Here is an 18,889-nt window from a genome sequence, read left to right as displayed (position 1 = left end):
TGAAGAACCATCTCAGGGGTCACAGGCTCATGTCACATATGTACTGTAGCCATGAACACATCCTGCCACCACCAGGGTGAAGGGGAAGAACTCTCCTCCCCTCTTGTACCTGTAGCTTGAGATCCCCATTGCCGTTGAGCCTTGAAGACTTTTTTTTTTTTCAATTTCGGAGATTCTTCCAGTGTCCACTGTACCTATATATGTCTGAATATAAACAATGTTTGGGGAGGCCAGGGAGGAAGGGACAGCTCAGTTGGCCCCAGACTGCACTCGTTTCCTGAGCCTGCTGCACTCCTTGCCTGGTGGGGTCAGGTGAGGAGGCAGGGCTCCTGGATCAGCTATGTCACTGACCAGCCAAGCATTAGGCAGGTGACCCCAGGAGGCTGATTTTGTGTCCTTGAGCTGAGGGAGAGCCACCACCCTTATTATGATCCCTGGCATGCACCATGGCTGGCCTCTGTGGCTAATGATTTGGAGGTTACAAATGTGTGTTTCTCCAGCGTGATTTAAATTCTCACTTGATGGTCCGCTTAATGTAAATGAAGTAAGTGTACAGTGAAATGAAACCGCAATCTCAGGATATCACTTTGCTTCACAGGCCTCCGTTAGGGAACATTTCCAGGCACACAGTTGTTAAGTGTAGCTTGATTTTTTGCTTGTCAAGTGATCAAAATAATTGTTGAAAAACACAAAACAAACTCCAAGTAAAACATAACCCTCCTACAGGTTGCAGTTCCGTTCACAATCATCAAATCTATCCTAGAAATGCCTTGAAATGTGCCTCCGATCGGGAGGAGAACAAGCCTTACAAGCTTTATGGTGGGTAGTGATGCCTGCTACCATATCAGGAATGCACAGATTTTAGAGATGAGAGAAGCTGAAAGAACCTTTAAATTCAGTTAATCACTTCAAGGGCAACAAGCTTTAAGGCTGGATAAGATGTTTTCTTTGGTGACACAGAGGTTGCCAAAGCCTTGAAAGCTAGCTTTCTCATCATCCCAGTGACAAATGACAGTCTCATCACTCAGTGTCCTTCACCAGTGAGGGGCCTCTTCTGTTAGCAAATGCCTACAATGGAGATTATATATATATATTTTTAAATAAATTTATTTATTTATTTTTGGCTGCGTTGGGTCTTCGTTGCTGTGCACGGGCTTTTCTCTAGTTGCAGTGAGAGGGGACTACTCTTCGTTGTGGTGCGTGGGCTTGTCATTGCTGTGGCTCCTCTCGTTGCGGAGCACGGGCTTTAGGGGCGCGGCTTCAGTAGTTGTGGCATGTGGGCTCAGTAGTTGTGGCTCGCGGGCTCTAGAGCACAGGCTCAGTAGTTGTGGTGCAAGGGCTTAGTTGCTCCGTGGCATGTGGGATCTTCCTGGACCAGGGCTCGAACCCGTGTCCCCTGCATTGGCAGGTGGATTCTTAACCACTGTGCCACCAGAGAAGTCCTGGAGATTATATTTTTAAAGGAAAGAGCTGATGAGGCATTCAGCTTAATTTATTTGTAACGTTTAAAATTATTTCCTTGTATTCTTCTAGTTTAATTGACATTTTTTTCAAACCACTGTTTCATTATGTGGTGAGATAGAAGAAGAGGAGGTAAAAAATTTTTCATGTTTTTATGGTAATCACTCTTAGCTCTCTGTTTTAATTGGCTCTCCTAACATTTTTCTATTGCTTTTTTACCCTGTACACTTCCTTTAGATTCAACTTTCCATTAACCTTTTAAGCCCAACTCCTTATTCACTTGACTGATCTTGGGAAGTAGCCATGTGGATAGAGCAGAGGCCCAGGCTGTCTGTGATGACGGTGTCTCCCAGTCCTGCTGTGTGTGTGCATCCTCCACACACCTGGCGCAGATCCTGATTAGGAGCACAGTGTGCTGGTGTCACAGGTGCTGCCTCTCTCAGGGTCTGGCAGTGACTTGTCAGGGTTAGGGCCTGAAGATGCTGTGAGAAGCCTTCTTTGAAACTCCAGAGAAGGTTCCTATTCATTTGTGTTATTGAGACAAAGGCAGATTTTGTGAGGCTTTCTCATCTTTTGACAAATATTCATATGAATTAATTGGTTAAATAACTAGAGTTTTCAGTCTTTCTACGCACTCTATACCAAAGGACAGCAAACTCTGGCCAAAGGACCAAAACCTCTTGCTGCTTCTTAATAACGTGATGTTGGCGCACAGCCACATCCATTTCTTTATGTATCAACTGTGGCTGCTTTTCACACTGTATGGAACGGCAGGGCTGAATAGTTGTGACAGAGACATACGGCAAGAAAACCTAAAATATTGACTTTGTGGGCTTCTAAGAAGTTTGCTGACCCTGCACCAGACTAAAAGAATCTATCATTTTGTTTTCTTTAGAGAAGTAATGGATACATATGGGGATGGAGGGCAATATCACAAAGTCCAAATAGTATAATAAAATAAAAAGTCTCCCCTGCACCATTTTTTAAAGTTGAAGTATAGTTGATTTACAATGTAGTGTTAGTTTCAGGTGTACAGCAAAGTGATTTGGTGCTCTGTGTGTGTGTATGTGTGTGTGTGTGTGTGTGTATGTGTATACACACACACACATATACTTTTTCAGTTTCTTTTCCATTACAGTTTATTACAAGATATTAAATATAATTCCCTGTTGTTTATCTATTTTATATATAGCAGTTTGTTTCTGCTAATCCAAAACTCCTAATTTATCCCTTCCCCCCACTTCCCCCTTTGGTAACCACAGTTTGCTTTCTATGTCTGTGAGTCTGTTTCTGTTTTATAAATAAGTTCGTTTGTATCATTTTTTTTTTAGATTCCACATATAAGTGATGTCATATGGTATTTGTCTTTCTCTGTCTGACTTACTTCACTTAGTATGATCATCTCTAGGTCCATCTGTGTTGCTGCAAGTGGCATTGTAGCTTTAAAAACTTCACTTAAAACATGTGTCTCTTGATTTGTCGACTTTAGGTAATATTGTGTCCTCTCGTTGAAGATGAGGCTGTTAACATAGTTAATCTTCCTTTGGTTTCCACTGCCCTCTCCTCTCCCCATTTTTGCTGGCTCTTTTATTACGTTTACACTGCAAATTATAATGGGCTATGATTTGTCTCCCAGTTGGTGATAAAAACAGAAGAATGAACATTTATAATATTATGAATATTAGATACTATTTAACCATTAGCATGAACCTGAAGAGAAGGAAATATAATCCTAGGATTAACACTTTGCTTCTTAAAGGAGAACCTTGTAAGCATTCAAATCCAAAGGGTTTGTTTTCTTTTAGCCTCTTATAAGTCATGGTCCGCTGCTTCTGCTTCTTATTTTCCCTGTCATTGTCTTAGATTCCATTTACATTTTCCTGGAGTAACTCCTCGAGTAATTTTCTTTTTCATATAGCACATGTGGGCAGTAAACTTTGAGTTCTTATGTGCTCTCCAAATGTCTGCTTTTGTCCTCGAGGGTTAGCTCTGTTTGTTCATCTTGGTCATGGCATTTGTGGTCCTCAGCTTTGTGACACTGTCTGGTGGTTGGGATGGTGAGATGAAGAGCTGCTGCGGCTTCCTTCTGCCAGCGTGGGTGTGCTGATCTGTTCCTCGGAAGGGCTCCCTGTGCTAGGAGATTCTATCAATACATGAGGAGAGTCCCTGGGAGGTTCATGAGCTGGGAACAGACTGGCCACCCAGGGATTTGACTGACCTCACTCTGAGTCTGAAGAACTTGAGTGTCTGCCATCCTGGGCAGCAGTACCCCTCCTTGTTTGGCTTTCTTTTTTGGTAGGGGGGATTGTTGGGATTTTTGACCTGTGAGTCTATTAATTGTGGAAAAAGCACATAACATACAATTTACCATCTTAACCATTTTTAAGTGTACAGTACAGTAGTGTTAACAATATGCACGTTGTTGTTCCGCAGATCTCTAGAGCTTTCTTATCTTGCAAAACTGAAACTCTCTACCTTCTTTTTAAATGGCTGAATAATATTCCCCCATATGTATATGCCACAATTTCTTTATCCATTCATCCACTCATGGACTAGGTTGCTTCTACTTCTTGGCTATTGTGAGTAAGTGCTGCAGTGAACATGGGTATGCAAATATCTCTTAAACATCCTATTTTCTTTTCTTTCTTTCCTTTTTTTTTTTTTGGAATATATACCCAGAAGTGGGATTGCTGTATCATATTGTAATTCTATTTTTAGCTTCCATACTGTTTTCTGTAGCAGCTGCCTAATTACTTTGGCTAGAATTTCCAGTAAGAGAGGTCATCCTTGCCTGTTCATGATCTTAGAGGAAAAGCTTTGAGCTCTTCACCATTGAGTGTGTTGTTAGCTATGGGCTTTTCATATATGGGCTTTATTATGTTGAGGTACTTTCCTTATTTTCTTCTTGTTGATTGTATTTATCATGAAAGGAAGTTGAATTTTGTCAAATGCTTTTTCTTCGTTGATTGAAATGATCATGTTTTTTTCTTCATTCTGTTAATGTGTTATATAACATTGATTCCTTTTCATATGTTGTACCATCCTTGCATTCCAGAAATAAAAACTACTTGGCTATGGTGTATAATCCTTTCAGTGTGCTGCTGAATTCACTTTGCTAGCATTTTGTTGAGGATTTTGGCATCAATATTCATCAGGGATATTGGTCTGTAGTTTTCTTTTCTTGTAGTAAGTTTGTCTGGTTTGGGTATTAAAGTAATGCTGACTTCAGAGAATGAAATGAATTTGGAAGTGCTCCCTTATCTTCAATATTTTGTGGGGAGAGTTTGAGAAGGATTGGTGTTAATTTCTCTTTATATATTTGGTAGAATTCTCAAGTGAGGACATCTGGTTCTGGGCTTTCTGTTAGGAGATTTTTTATTACTGATTAATCTTCTTACTAGTTCTGTATCTATTCAGACTTCTTATTTGTTCATGATTCAGTCTTTGTAGTTCGTATGTTTTTAGAAGTTTATCCGTTTTTTTTCTAGGTTATCCAATTTGTTGGCATATGATTGTTCATAGTAGTCTCTTACAATCCTTATTATTTCTGGCATCAGTTATAATGTCTACCCTTTCATTTCTGATTTTTGTTATTTGAGCCTTTTTTTTCTTTTTTAGTCAAGCTAAGAGTTTGTTGATTTGTTGGTCTTCAAAAAAACCAACTCTTAGTTTCATTGATTTTTTTTCTATTGCTTTTTGTTTTCTAATTCATTTATTTCCGCTCTAATCTTTTTTTTAATCAATTTATTTATTTTATTTATTTATTTTTGGCTGTGTTGAGTCTTCATTGCTGCATGCAGCCTTTCTCTAGTTGCGGCGAGTGGGGACTGCTCTTTGTTGTAGTGCGCGGGCTTCTCATTGCAGTGGCTTCTCTTGTTGCAGAGCACGGTCTCTAGGCACACAGGCTTCAGTAGTTGTGGCATGCGGCTCAGAAATTGTGGCTTGCGGGCTCTAGAGTGTGGGCTCAGTAGTTGTGGCACACAGGCTTAGTTGCTCTGCAGCATGTGGGATCTTCCCAGACCAGGGATGTCCCCTGCATTGACAGGTGGATCCTTAACCACTGCACCACCAGGGAAGTCCCTCTACTCTTTATTATTTCCTTCCTTCTGATAACTTTGGGTTTAGTTTGTTCTTCTTTTTCTAGTCCCTTGAGATATAAAGTGGGTTGCTGATTTGAGATATGTCTTCCTTTTTAATGAAGGCGTTTAAGACAATAACTTTCCCTCTTAGTTCTGCTTTTGCTGAATCCCGTAAGTGTCGGTATATTGTGTTTTCATTTTCATTTATGTCAAAAATTTTCTAATTTCCCTTTTGATTTCTTCTTTGGTCCATTGGTTGTTGAAGAGTTTGTTGTTTAATTTTCACTTATTTAATTTTTCAGTTTTCATTTTGCTGTTGATTTCTAGTCTCATTCCATTGTTGTCTAAAAAGATAATTGATATGATTGCAATGTTCTTAAATTTGTTAAGATGTGTTTTGTAGCCTAATAGGTGATCTATCCTAGAGAATATTTCATGTGTGCTTTAGAAGAATGTGCATTCTGCTCTTGTTGAGTGGAGAATTCTGTCCATGTCTGTTATGTACAGTTGATCTATAGTGTTCTTCAAGTCCTCTATTTCCTTATTGATCTTCTGTGTGGCTGCTCTATCCATTATTGAGAGTGGGGTATTTAACTCTCCTACTATTATTGCATTATTGTCTACTTTTTCCTTCAGTTCCGTCAATTTTTGCTTCATATATGTGGGTACTCCAATGTTAACAATATATAATTATTGGTGGTGAATTGACCCTTTGTCATTGTATAATGCGCTTGTCTCTTATCTCAGTCTTTTAAAGTCTATTTTGTCTGATACAAGATCGCCACTTCTGCTTCCTTTCTTTTTATTTTTTGGTTACCATTTGCATGTAATATCTTTTTCTGTCCTTTCACTTTTATCCTGCATGTGTTCTTACATCTAAAGTGAGTCTCTTATAGATAGCATTTAGTTGGATCTTGTTTTTTGGGGGTTGTTTTTTTTTTTTTTTTGCGGTACGCGGGCCTCTCACTGTTGTGGCCTCTCCCGTTGCGGAGCACAGGCTCCAGACGCGGAGGCTCAGCGACCATGGCTCACGGGCCCAGCCGCTCCGCGGCATGTGGGATCTTCCCGGGCCGGGTCACGAACCCGTGTCCCCTGCATTGGCAGGCAGACTCTCAACCACTGTGCCAGGGAAGTCCTGGATCTTATTTTTTTAATCCACTCAGCTTCTCATGTCTTTTGATCAGGGAATATAATCTATTTACATTTAAAGTAACTGCTGGTAGTAACAAAATTATTATTGCAATTTTATTCATTTTTTCTGTATATCTTATAGTTATTTTGTCCTTTGCCTCTCTTGATGTACTCCTTTGTGTTTTTTTTCGTAGTGACTTGTTTTTGATTTCTTTCTCATTTTTCTTTTATGTGTTTTCTATAGGTATTTCTTTGTGGTTATCATGGAGAGTACATAAAACATCTTATAGTATATATAGTAATCTATTTTAAAATAATAGAAACTTCAGTCATGTACAAAATGTCTACTCTTTTACATCTCCCCTCCAATTTGTTATTGATGTCACAAATTACACAATTTTATAGTTATAGTTATTTTTATGAATTTATCCTTTAAATTCTATACCAGAATGAAAAGTGATATACGCACCACCATTACTGTGTACTGTATTTGTCTATTTATTTACCTTCACCAGAAAGCTTTATAATTTTATATGCTTTTGTGTTGTTGTCCGGCATTCTTTCCTTTCAGCTTAATGGACTCCCTTTAATATTTCTTGTAAGGCAGATGTGGTGGTGATGAATTCCCTTAGCTTTTGTTTATCTGGAAAGGTCTTTATTTCTCTTTCATTTTTGAAGGACAGTTTTGCTGGATATAGTATTCTTGGTTGGCAGGGTTTTTCTTTTAGCCCTTTGAATGTATCATCTTACTCCCTTCTGGCCTATATTTTTTTCTGCTAAGAACTCTTCTCATAATCTTACGGTAGCTCCCTTGTACATGATGTGACACAGTCTTGCTACTTTCAAGATTCTCTCTTTGTCCTTTGATGGTTTGATTACAGTGTATCTCAGTATGGGGTTCTTTGGGTTCATCTGAGTTGGAGTCTTTTGAGTTTCTTGAATTTGGATGTCCAATTCATTCCTCACATTTGGGAAGGTTTGGACCGTTATTTCTTCAAATAAGCTCTCTCCCTCTTTCTCTCTCTTCTCTTTCTGAGATTCCCATAACGCATATATTGGTAATACTTGCCGATGTCATTAAGTATCTTGAGCTTTCTTCGTCTTTCTTGATTCGTTTTTCTTTTTGCTCTTCTGACTCAGTAATTTCAGGTGACCTGTCTTAGAGTTCAAGGATTCTTTCTTTTGCTTGAACAAGTTTGATGCTGAACCCATATAGTGAACTTCTCAATTCAGTTATTGCATTCTTCGGTTCCAGAATTTGTTTAGTTCTTTTTTTTTTTTTATAGTTTCTATCTTTTTGTTGGTATTTTCATTTTGTTCACACATCATTTTCCTGATTTCGGTTACTTGTCTGTGTTCTCTTATAATTCACTGAGCTTCTTTAAGATGATTGTTTTGCATTCTTTGTCATGTACTTCGTAGATTTCTGTTTCTTTAGGGTCTTTTTTTGAGATTTATTACTTTCCTTTATTGTGTCATATTTCTGTTTGTTAGTGTTCCTTGTTATTTTTTTGCTGAGATTTGGGCATTTGAAAAAACAGCCATCTCTCCCAGTCTTCACAAACTAGCTTCATACAGGCAAAGACCTCCATCAGTCAGCCCAGCTAGAGATTCTGGGAATGTCTCAAACATTCTGGAGATGTGTCTTTTCTAGGCTTGTGCATGTATTTTCCCAAGTAGGGAAGTCTGCTGGCTTCTTTTTTAGGAGTTTGTGATCTCTTCCTCCCTCTGGTCTCTGTCTTCAGTACTGCAGGTTCTCTGGTATTTCAGCAATCTCTCCTTTGTTTTTATTGGCCCCCCAGGCATCCACAGTATGCAGGATCCTCTCCAGTGCCCTGAGTCTAATGAGACAGAAACCAGTTCCTAGGGAAGTCCCTTGAAAAGATGGAACGTACATTGAAAGTATGTTACACGTCTCTATTCACAAGTTGGGTGTTTTCTCCCAGTTGTGCTGAGCTGTGCCAGCTTGGAGGAAAGGTTATCATAGGTGAAATCCAACAGCTTTTCTTACTCACTCATTCTAAAGCAGCTGTTTTTAGCTTTGTGCTTCCCTAGAGTACTGTAGCTTCTTAGCTGTTTTCTGAAGCTCTCATGAAGGCTTTTTGGACTGTATGTTGTTCTTAAGTCAGTGTCTCTGTGGGGGAAAAAGGTTTGGGACTTCCTATCCTGTCATACAGTTGACATCACTCTGGTCTCCAAGTCTTTAAATAAGAGTCTGGTACGACCTTAGGCTCAGCTTCTCTCTTGGGCCTGGCAACCCCACACAAGGAACTCTCCCAGAAGATCACATGCTTTCTTTAAAGGGCAGTTTTTCGGCTTTAGTGCAACAGTAGAACTTGCAGTCAGTCTGTTATAAGGTGGCATGAGAAAGGGCTTCCTGTGGCCCCAGCTTTTCTGAAGGTAGTTCTTTAATGTGTTCACTTTGGTGCTGACTCCCTGCCCCAATCCTTTCCTTTTGTGGGGTTGAATCTGACATCTTCTTCTGAGGCTCCTTTGGGAGGACCTGCCTGTGTCTCAGGAGACTTGAGCAGCACTTTCTACTCCATAAGTTCTATATTCAGAAGTTCTGGAAAATTCTCTTGTTTTCCAGTCTTGTTCTTTTTAGATTATATTTCTGTCATTTCAGGGGACCCTGGGGAGGTAGAAGAAGTACATGTGCATGCTTGATCTACCATCTTAAAATGAAAATCCCTGATTTTTTTTTTCCTTAAGAGCCTAATTCCATAATTTTTTTCAATCTCAGCTTCATTAATCATTTCTTATTAATTGGTACTTCACATTTCGTTTGTCCGATAATCAGCAGAGGATGCTTTTGTGAAGGACTTTTCTTTTATTCAGTGAGCTCTGAATGGAAAGAGGTAATGTGGCAGACCTACCACTGTAGAAATCAAATTAACTTTTCAGAATTCCATGAATTCAACTCTAATTTGCATATTCTATTTCAGAAGAGACAGGGTTGGGGACACACTGCTACAAACACAGCTGCTACTGTTGATCGTATCATGAATTTTCTAGTTTTTTAAAATAAAAGGGTTCCTCTCACTCTCTGTGCACCTGGCACGAGACTCCCAAGAGTCTGACAGCCGTGCAGTGACCACAGGTGAGCGACTCAGTGATGGTGGAGTGGGCAGTACTTTACCGCTGGCACCAGAAAACACGTAGCTTCTGAGTGTCAGTTTTCTCTGGTCCCGTTCTTTCTCCCTTTCCCAACCAAGACACCCTATAATCATTACCTGAACTATATTGTCATGGGTAGCCAACTTCTTCGTATTTATTAGTTTAAAAATTCTGCCCATCTCCCCACCCCACCCCTCACTGTTTCTCTTCTCCTTTACTTTGTTTAGGATAAATTTTGTGAGTTTCACTCTAAAGGAAGATCGTTGGTGAAGAATCACCATCATGGCCCATAAAATGTCTTCTCTTTTCATAAAGAGGCTATGAAAAGCCAACCCAGCTATTCATTTTGAGTGTGTTTTTCTTCAAATCTGAGCACATTTGTATTTTGTCTTAGGCTTTCTCTTATTTATGAAAACAAGTAAAAATAGCTAAAATTCTTTTCACAATTTTTTTCCTCTGTTCAGTTAGTGTAAAGTAGTTCCCAGCCTTGAAACAGATTTTCTGTATGAAAAATATAAGCGAGATTTTAAAAATTAATCTTTTGAAGCACGGTGCTATAAATGTTATTTAGGTTTCTAGGCTAGACTACAAAAGCTTATTTAAATCCATCATGATGCTCAACTTGAATTCTGGATCCTGGGTACAAGAACCCACTAAGAAGAAAGAGGGGGGTAATGTATCCCTTCCTGATCATTCAGACAATGTTGGTTCCTCTGCTTCTCTTTACCCCTCTTCCTTGAAGCTGCTACCCTGTGTTGCCTTCCCCGCCCCACTCCCAAGGTCTCAAGGTTACTGGGGAGGGGGAGTACAGAGAGAGAGTGTTTGCTAACGCCAGCTAATTAATTAACAGGTATCTGTGAACAGTGATGCTTCTTAACCCTGCCAGAATATTTTCCCTTTTTAAAGATGGTGTGTGTTACGCCACATAAACCTAAAATTGGTGAAACTTCTGAGAGTGTAGCAAAGTGGGGGGAAAAAATCAGTGTGACGAGGTTTTGATGGGTAAGGTGGGAGAAGGCCACCACTGAAGCTGTCTGGCCCTGCATCCTTGTGCTCAGTCATTTGCAGAATGTGTGATTGCTTTTGCCGGCTTCTTGGACTCCCGATTAAAAGCCAGACTCTCTGAGCTGCAGTTTGTTTGGTCTGGGTCTGTTTACTGGGCATGTGGGCAGTGGTGGCCAGGTGGGTTAGGAGCCTGGCAGGGCACGTGTAGTTCGTTTTTTAAATGAGTGGAATCCCTGCGTTCTTTTTCACATAAGTGTTTTTTACCCCATACAAAAGTAATGCATGTCTGTTAACGACTAAAGATAAAGAGGTTGCCCAAAGTGCTACCATCCAAACAAAATTTCATTGTGAAGATGTTGATATTTCTTCCAATCTAGTTAAGAAAGTTGGCATTTTTATTTTGTTCTCTGAGACACTTTTTTCTTTCTGCTGAAGATTACGATTATCTGTTTTGAGGAAAGGATATTTAATGATGATTTGCGATTAACTCTGTGAAAGAAAAGTGAGAACGCGATGTGTAATTCCCACCTCTCCTTCCTCATTTTTAAGTATTGAATTGCATATTCTAAGCAATAAATGTGTTTTAAAATTCTTAAGTCTCAAATTAGTGCCCTTAAATGCTTCTGTCCCTCGTGGTCAGCTCTCTCTCCTCGACAGGGACCACCTCAGACCCCCTGTTTCTGGCTAAGCCCCTCCCTGGCCCAGCAGCCTGGCTCTGTGCCTTGGAACTTCTTCCAGGAGCTTCACCTTTGGCCATTCTCTTGGTTCCATCCCCAAAGCATCTCAACATGTTTAGGACTTATACCTTTAAAGAACAAACACCTGGCCAGCACAGGTCTCTGTCCAGGTGCCCCCTCGTCCCTCACCCCTCCTTTGCAGGAAGACTCTCTGAACCCTGTGGTCGGCACCTCCCTCCTCCAGCCTTGCCTGCCAGTCCCTTCCCAGCCCACTGAGTCCTGCTTCTGCGACCACTCAGCCGAAGCCACTCCCACCAGGGTCACCAGAGGCCTCCGGGTGGATAAACCTATATGTTCTCCCTCAGGCTTCATGTACTTGACCCTCCGACACCCTCCTTGACTGGCTTCTTTCTCTCCCCTTTGCTTCTGAAACTCCAGAACCTCCTAGATTTCTGCCAGTTGCCACCTGCTGCTTATCAGGCTTCTTGCTGGCCCCTCTCCCTCGCTCATCATGCATGTTTCGGTTCCCCCACTTCCATCCTCTGCCATCGTCTTGCCATCTCGTCTTTCCTCTCTCTCACCACACAGCCTTGCAAATCTCGTCCACTCCCATGGCTTTATCTGCCACTTACACACATGCAGCAGTGACCCAAATCTGCCTCCTTGACTCCGCTACCGTACTGCGTGCTGGACGTGTCCACTTAGACACTCCACAGACATCTGAAAATCCACAGCCCGCGCAGACCCCTTCTCCCCTCTGGCCTGCCCCCCGTCCTGTGCTTCTCAGTTCAGTGCATGAGTCATGGCGGTCTGGCGAGTCTGCTGCTAACGAGCCCTCCAGTCACTCCTGGAGCTTCAGCCCCACTGCTCTAACGCACACTCAGGCCACCCTGCTCACTTGCCTGCACTTCCACACTCGTCTACGCCCCTTGCCACAGACAGAGAAATCTGATTGAGTCATTCCTGTGTACATGCTTTCAGCGCCTCCTCTGCTGCCTGTGTGCCCGGGCTCCTGGTTGCCTCTGCAGCCCCTCTCTTTTCAGCCCCCATCCCTTTGTCCGTTTGCCCTCTCTCTGGAAGCACTTCAGCCCCCTCTCCTTGCCTGGCTAACTCCTTCTCATCCATCATGTCTCTGTTCAAACTTATTTCTTCAGCAAGCCCTCTCTGACCTGCTGGTCCAAGCGCTCGTGGTCTCATGTGTGTACCCTGCCAGTAACACTCCCGCGTGGCGTTGTGATGGCCTGTCCTTACCCATCTCCCCACCTAGACTGTGCACCAGGACATCAGCGCTTTCGCTGCAGTGGCAAGCACAGCAGTCATGAATGGAGCAATGGACACAGGGCTACTGCCCTGCTGGCTTCTGGTGGCGTGGGAACCAGTGAAGAGTGCCGGCTCTGCAGCTTGCGGGGCTCTTCAAGGAGCGTGACCCTGGGGTTGTTACGTGGGACGTGAAAAGCTTGAAATAAGCAGGTCTACTAGGAACTTTTTTGCAAGTGTAGTTCCAAAGAAAATGATTTCTCTCCATATGGGCTTTTAAAAGCATTTATTATAGAATATTTGGGGGGAAGTAAAGCATAGAGAACCACTCATAAAAGCTCGTTGCTGCATAAGTGTTTTAACCATGTTAAAATGACTTCCTGTTTTAACTAAAACTGTCTAATGAATACCAACGTTTTTTCAATTCAGGAGAGCTTTATGAACATTTCCTATGGAAACTATGAGCACCGAGGTCTGTGGCAGCCTTGCCCAGTCACCCAGCAGCCAGTCCTGGTTCCCAAAGAAGAGTTGACACATCTTACAGGTCCCCTGTAAGGGCAGTGCTTGACAGGCTCTCCTTTCTCAATAATTCCTCCCGAGACTCCAGAGAAGAGAAAATGGGGACAGATTTGCTAAGAGAGATGGGATGGGGCCAGTGACCGGGTCACGGTGGGGCTCTGGCAACTTGAGGACACACAGTTTCTGAAAAATACGGATTTCTTTCCATTCACTAATTTGTTTATTTCTTGTCTAACAATTCTACTGAAGAGGTTAAGTCTTATATAAAGTGATATCTCAGTGCTCCAGTGGAATGAAATAATGACAGTATAGCTCTTTCTAAATTATTCATTTGTTCTTTGTTGATTATCTCCAGGTTCCTGTTAATTCAGTTCACTTAGTTCAGAATTATAACACATGATGTCATCTGTTTTCTCTTCTTGTTTTCACACTGTAGACACCTAATCAGTATCTTCCAGTGCCTGACTGCCCATCCCTGGTCCGCTCCAGATCTCCTGCTAATACCAGGCAGTGCCTGGCCTTCCCTGGGGTTCTGCCGGTTTTCAAGTTTTTGTATTGAATTATTGCTTGTTCCGGCACGATGCTGATTTCCTTCATTATCTCATGCTTCTCCCAGGAGATGTCCACATGTTATTTATCCTTTATCCCCCTTTTGAAAATATCACAGTAAGGAATTCACTTATTTTTTTTCAGCTGTCTTCCTTTTCTGTCAATAATTCAATGCAACGTTTCTTACAGCCTGTTCCATCTCCTTCACTGGTTTTCTTAATGCCTTTTAATTATTTCCTACCTTTAAAATGTATTATCCAGCCTTTAATATTTAGTAATTCGTGCTGTCATCAAAGAGGCAACTTTAAGGATCATTCAGCTTCCTGTGGGTCTTGATCCTGGGTCACAGGATGGAGGCAGAATTAGAGAAACATTGAGTCGAGGCTGTGCATCTGAGGAGCAGGCTTACCAGGGGAAGCAGTCCTGTTGGCTTATTTCTGCAGAGAAAGAAGCATAATTATAAACCTCATATTATTATGTTAGAAAACCTCTGTATGGTGTTGGTGTAGAAGGGAAATAAAATAGCCAGGTTCTAAGTTTCCCATGTTACAAAGGGTACGTTTTACATAATATAAAGGATACACTCTACATTTCTGTATGCATTTCTGCCTCACAATATGTGGAGTCCGCAACACAAGGTAGCACCTTACAGTCGATCAACGCATCAATATTTATTGATTGTCATTTCATGAAAGAAACTGCACCAGACACTACTGGGGATGCAGAGGAGACAAGGCACCAAAAGGCACATGCACGTTCCACGTAACTCAGCCTGAACTACAGCACAGGGGAGGATGTTGTTACACAAAGAGCAGCGTTTGGCTCTGCACACGTTGCACACTGAATACATTGGGGATTAAGACATGCATTAAAAAAAGCATTTGGTGGGAGACTTCTCAGAATAAACTTTATTTTTCACTGAGAGTAGCATATGGTGTCATTTTAAGGGAATAACTGATTTTAAAAGAATAAAGCAAAGTAAGTCCATAATTCTTGAATGGGCCACAGTGGGATGGATTAAATATAACTCATGGACCTGTTTGATCTGTGATACATCACAGGCCAGTAATTAGAAGTGACCCAAGATTAACGAGAAGGATCACGGTGTTGAGGTGCTAATTTGTCTCCTCGCCCACATGGTCTAATGTGTCCCTGTAACGTGTGCTCTTGTTTTCAGCATGCACTCCTGGCTTTGAAGTTCATCCTTGCATTTGCCATACCTGATAAGCCGCGGCATATCCAGATGAAACTGGCCAGATTGGAATTTGAATCTTTGGAGGCACTCAAGCAGCAGGTAAGGGCAACTGTCCTGAAAATAAAAATGTATTTCTTTAGCAAATGCCAGGAAACATAAGTCAGAGAACTCACTCTCAGCTTTTACTTCAGCCTTGAAGTTACCAGTTTAAATAAGTATAGAAGATTCCAGTTTTTTAATTTTTACTTATTTATCTTATTTTTGGCTGCGTTGGGTCTTCGTTGCTGTACGCGGGCTTTCTTGAATTGCGGCGAGCGGGGCCTACTCTTCGTTGCGGTGCGCGGGCTTCTCATTGCGGTGGCTTCTCTTGTTGTGGAGCACAGGTTCTAGGCGCGCATGCTTCAGTAGTTGTGGCACATGGGCTCAGTAGTTGTGGCTCATGGGCTCTAGAGCACAGGCTTAGTAGTTGTGGCTCACAGGCTTAGTTGCTCGCAGCATGTGGGATCTTCCCACACCAGGGCTCGGACCTGTGTCCCCTGCATTGGCAGGCGGATTCTTAACCACTGTGCCACCAGGGAAGTCCCTCAGTTGTGTTTATTTTTTTTAATTTTTATTTCATATTGGAGTATAGTTGATGTACAATGTTGTTTGTTTTAGGTGTACAGCAACCTGATTCAGTTACACATATCCATATAGCTATTCTTTTTCAGATTCTTTTCCCATTTAGGTTATTACAGAATATTGAGCAGAGTTCTCTGTGCTATACAGTAGGTCCTTGTTGGTTATGTATTTTAAATATAGTAGTGTGTATATGTCAATCCCCAAACTCCCAATTTATCCCTCCACCTACCTTTCCCCTTTGGTAACCATAAATTTGTTTTCTAAATCTGTGAGTCTGTTTCTGTTTTGTAAATAAGTTCATTTGTATCATTTTTTTTTTTTGGATTCTGCATATAAGTGAGATCATATCTTTGTCTTTCTCTGACTTACTTCACTCAGTATGATCATCTCCAGGTCCATGCATGCTGCAAATGGCATTATTTCATTCTTTTAATTGCTGAGTGATATTCCATTGTATATATGGACCACATCTTCTTTATCCATTCATCTTTCAGTGGACATTTTGGTTGTTTCCATGTTTTGGCTATTGTAAATAGTGCTGCTATGAACACAGGAGTGTGTGTGTATCTTTTTTAAAAATTAATTAATTTTTGGCTGCATTAGGTCTTTGTTGCTGCGCGTGGGCTTTCTTTAGTTGTGGCGAGCGGGTGCTACTCTTCGTTGTGGTGCACAGGCTTCTCATTGCGGTGGCTGCTCTTGTTGCGGAGCACGGGCTCTAGGCGCGCGGGCTCAGTAGTTGTGGCACACAGGCTTAGTTGCTCTGCAGCATGTGGGATCTTCCCACACCAGGGCTTGAACCCGTGCCCCCTGCATTGGCAGGCAGATTCTTAACCACTGCGCCACCAGGGAAGCCCCTGTTTATAGGCTTTTTGCTGATGGCCATTCTGACCGGTATGAGGTGATAGCTCGTTGTAGTTTTGATTTGCATTTCTCTAATAATTAGCGATGTTGAGCATCTTTTCATGTGTCTCTTGGCCATCTGTATGTCTTCTTTGGAGAAATGTCTATTTAGGTCTTCTGCCCATTTTTTGATTGGGTTGTTTGTCTTTTTAGAGAAGATTCCAGTTTAGGATGGCATAACAAAACCAAATTCCTAATAATATGAGCAACAAATAGGTTTAAAGAACTAACCTAAGCAAAACAAAAATATTCAAGCAATGTTACATGAAGACTAGAGCTGGCATTCAGCAAAAGAACCAGACAGAGATTTCCAAGAATCTCCCTGGGGCAGGTCCACAGTTCCCAAGTCTACCTTCTACAGAAACATTAGGGGAGGAGAAGTGAGGAGTTGGAATCCTGAATAATATCTCACAGAGCACGAGAGAGAACGGGAGAGTGTGGGCAGAAGCAGCAAAAAATGCCGTGGAGGTAGAATCCTCTTCCTGATGATTTACACATTCTACCAAAGGGTCCCCCCCACCCCTGCCCCCAAAAGAAAGAGAGGATTTAAAAAGCCATGCTGGAGTTCACCATTTTGGTGATTTTCTACCTGTAACAGAACGAGAGTCGGGAGACAAAAGATCCCTAGATGCCCAGAGCTGGTCATCTGCTGTCATACATAGGAAGTTAACGAATGAGAAAATCAGTAAGGCAGAGTCATCTGAGGGGACAAGCTCTGGGTCCAGGACCTCTCTGACCCACGCAGTCCTGTATGCTTCCAAACCACCTTTTACAGGAATTTTTCCTTTTATATTCGGGGAATTGGGAGAAAAAAAAACCTTGAAGAGGACCCACCCAAGCCAACCTTCTGATAGAAGCCCGGGCTCCAAGGGTGGTGCTCCAGATAGGGGAACCCCACATCGGGGCAGAACCTGACCCTGATTAGGTGGGGTGAGCCCAGCAGAATAAGACTTGTGATCAGAGTACAGAGAAGAGGGAGAACCCCGGGTCCACCGCGTTGGCTGTTCTGATGTTTGTCACAGTGGGTGAGGAGACTGAATTAGCTGTTTCCTAACTGTAGGGCCTGTGGGCTCTGGGCCTGTGGGCTCACCAGTGTGTTTGTCTCTTAGATGGAAACGCAGCATCATGCTCAGTAGTGAAACACCAGCAACATTCACAACAGTGTCAGGAGACCCATTATCACTACTGACGTTTAGCATGGTTCTGGAGGCGTAATCAAGGTAGTTACACAAGAGGAAGAGATAAGTTCAAGGAACCCGGAAGAGGCAACGTTATCATTACTTGAAGATTATAAGATTATGTGTCTAAAAGTCACAAGATAAATTCTTACAACAACAGGAAAATTTGAAAAGAAGCAGGTTGTAAAGTTTGTCTAAAATCATCTGTTTCCTTTCAAAAAAATAGTAACCAGTTTGAGAATATTATTGAGAGAAAAGTCCCATTTACAGAAGAAACCAAAATAAAATCTGTAGGTGGTAATTTATGAAAACTATGTGGATAATCAATGTGAAGAATACTTTTTAAACTCTACTGGGATCAAAAGATTCAATCTTGTGAAAATGTAATGCCAAGTCAAATATATAGAAATAAACATTTGAGAATAGCAAGGAGACTGCTGAAAAAGAAGGAAAACGAGGCCTCTAGCTCTGCCGTATTAAAGTGTATTTTGAATAATTAAATCGTCATGGTAATTAAGTCCATTTTGAATGAGGGGAGAAATGGACAGGTCAGTGGAATAGATCAGAGATTCCATAAATGGACCCAAATAAAAATAGGACTTTATGGGAAAAGTGATGTTTTATGTCAGTAGGAAAAAAGAAAGATTGTTTGTTACATGGTTTGATGATGACAAACAGTTGTTTGGGAAAATTATTACACTTGATTCGACCTCATTTCTTATGTACCTCTCTCCCCTCCACCCAACAAAGTTCAGATGGTTGAGAAATTGAAACGTAAAAAACTTAAACCATAAAAGGTCTATTAAAAAGCATGGGTACTTCTTCCAGTGGGAAATGCCTTTCTAATCAGGACACAAATCCCCGAATTTATAAAGGAAAATATTGATACAGTAAGATACAAGAAAATTTTAAACTTCCGTACCACAGAAAAAAAAAGAAAATTGAAAAGATAAATTGGACAAACTGGGGAAATAATGTGCTCAGCTCTCACTTGGAGGAGAGGGCAGAGAGGTAGGATGGATGGGGAGGTTCCAAACAGTCTAACGTTCCTTAGACTCTGCGAGGAACACAGACTGTTATGAGGGCCTCAATGTTGAGATTCTCAGCTTAGATGAGTCCTCTTTCCTGAACATAACCGCCTGAGCGCGCTCGGGCGTCCTGCTGGTCCCTCCTGGCTGTCCGTGGCCACACCTCCTCACC

The 18,889-nt window shown here is 41.6% G+C and overlaps 1 protein-coding gene across 2 annotated transcripts in view; it reads left to right on the top strand.

Moving 5' to 3' along the window:
• The window catches only part of ANO10 (anoctamin 10), a 228,083-nt gene that overhangs the window by 154,572 nt on the left and 54,622 nt on the right, over positions 1-18,889 (top strand). For both annotated transcript variants that reach the window (XM_030830240.3, XM_030830239.3), the window contains exon 12: positions 14,973-15,089. In XM_030830240.3, coding sequence (XP_030686100.1) covers positions 14,973-15,089 — 117 coding nt within the window. The remainder of the gene's footprint in view (positions 1-14,972; positions 15,090-18,889) is intronic.

The sequence above is a fragment of the Globicephala melas genome, chromosome 11 (assembly GCF_963455315.2).
Source record: "Globicephala melas chromosome 11, mGloMel1.2, whole genome shotgun sequence".
NCBI lineage: Eukaryota > Metazoa > Chordata > Mammalia > Artiodactyla > Delphinidae > Globicephala > Globicephala melas.
Note: the sequence above shows the minus strand (reverse complement) of the source record. Positions and strands in the feature narration are given on the sequence as shown.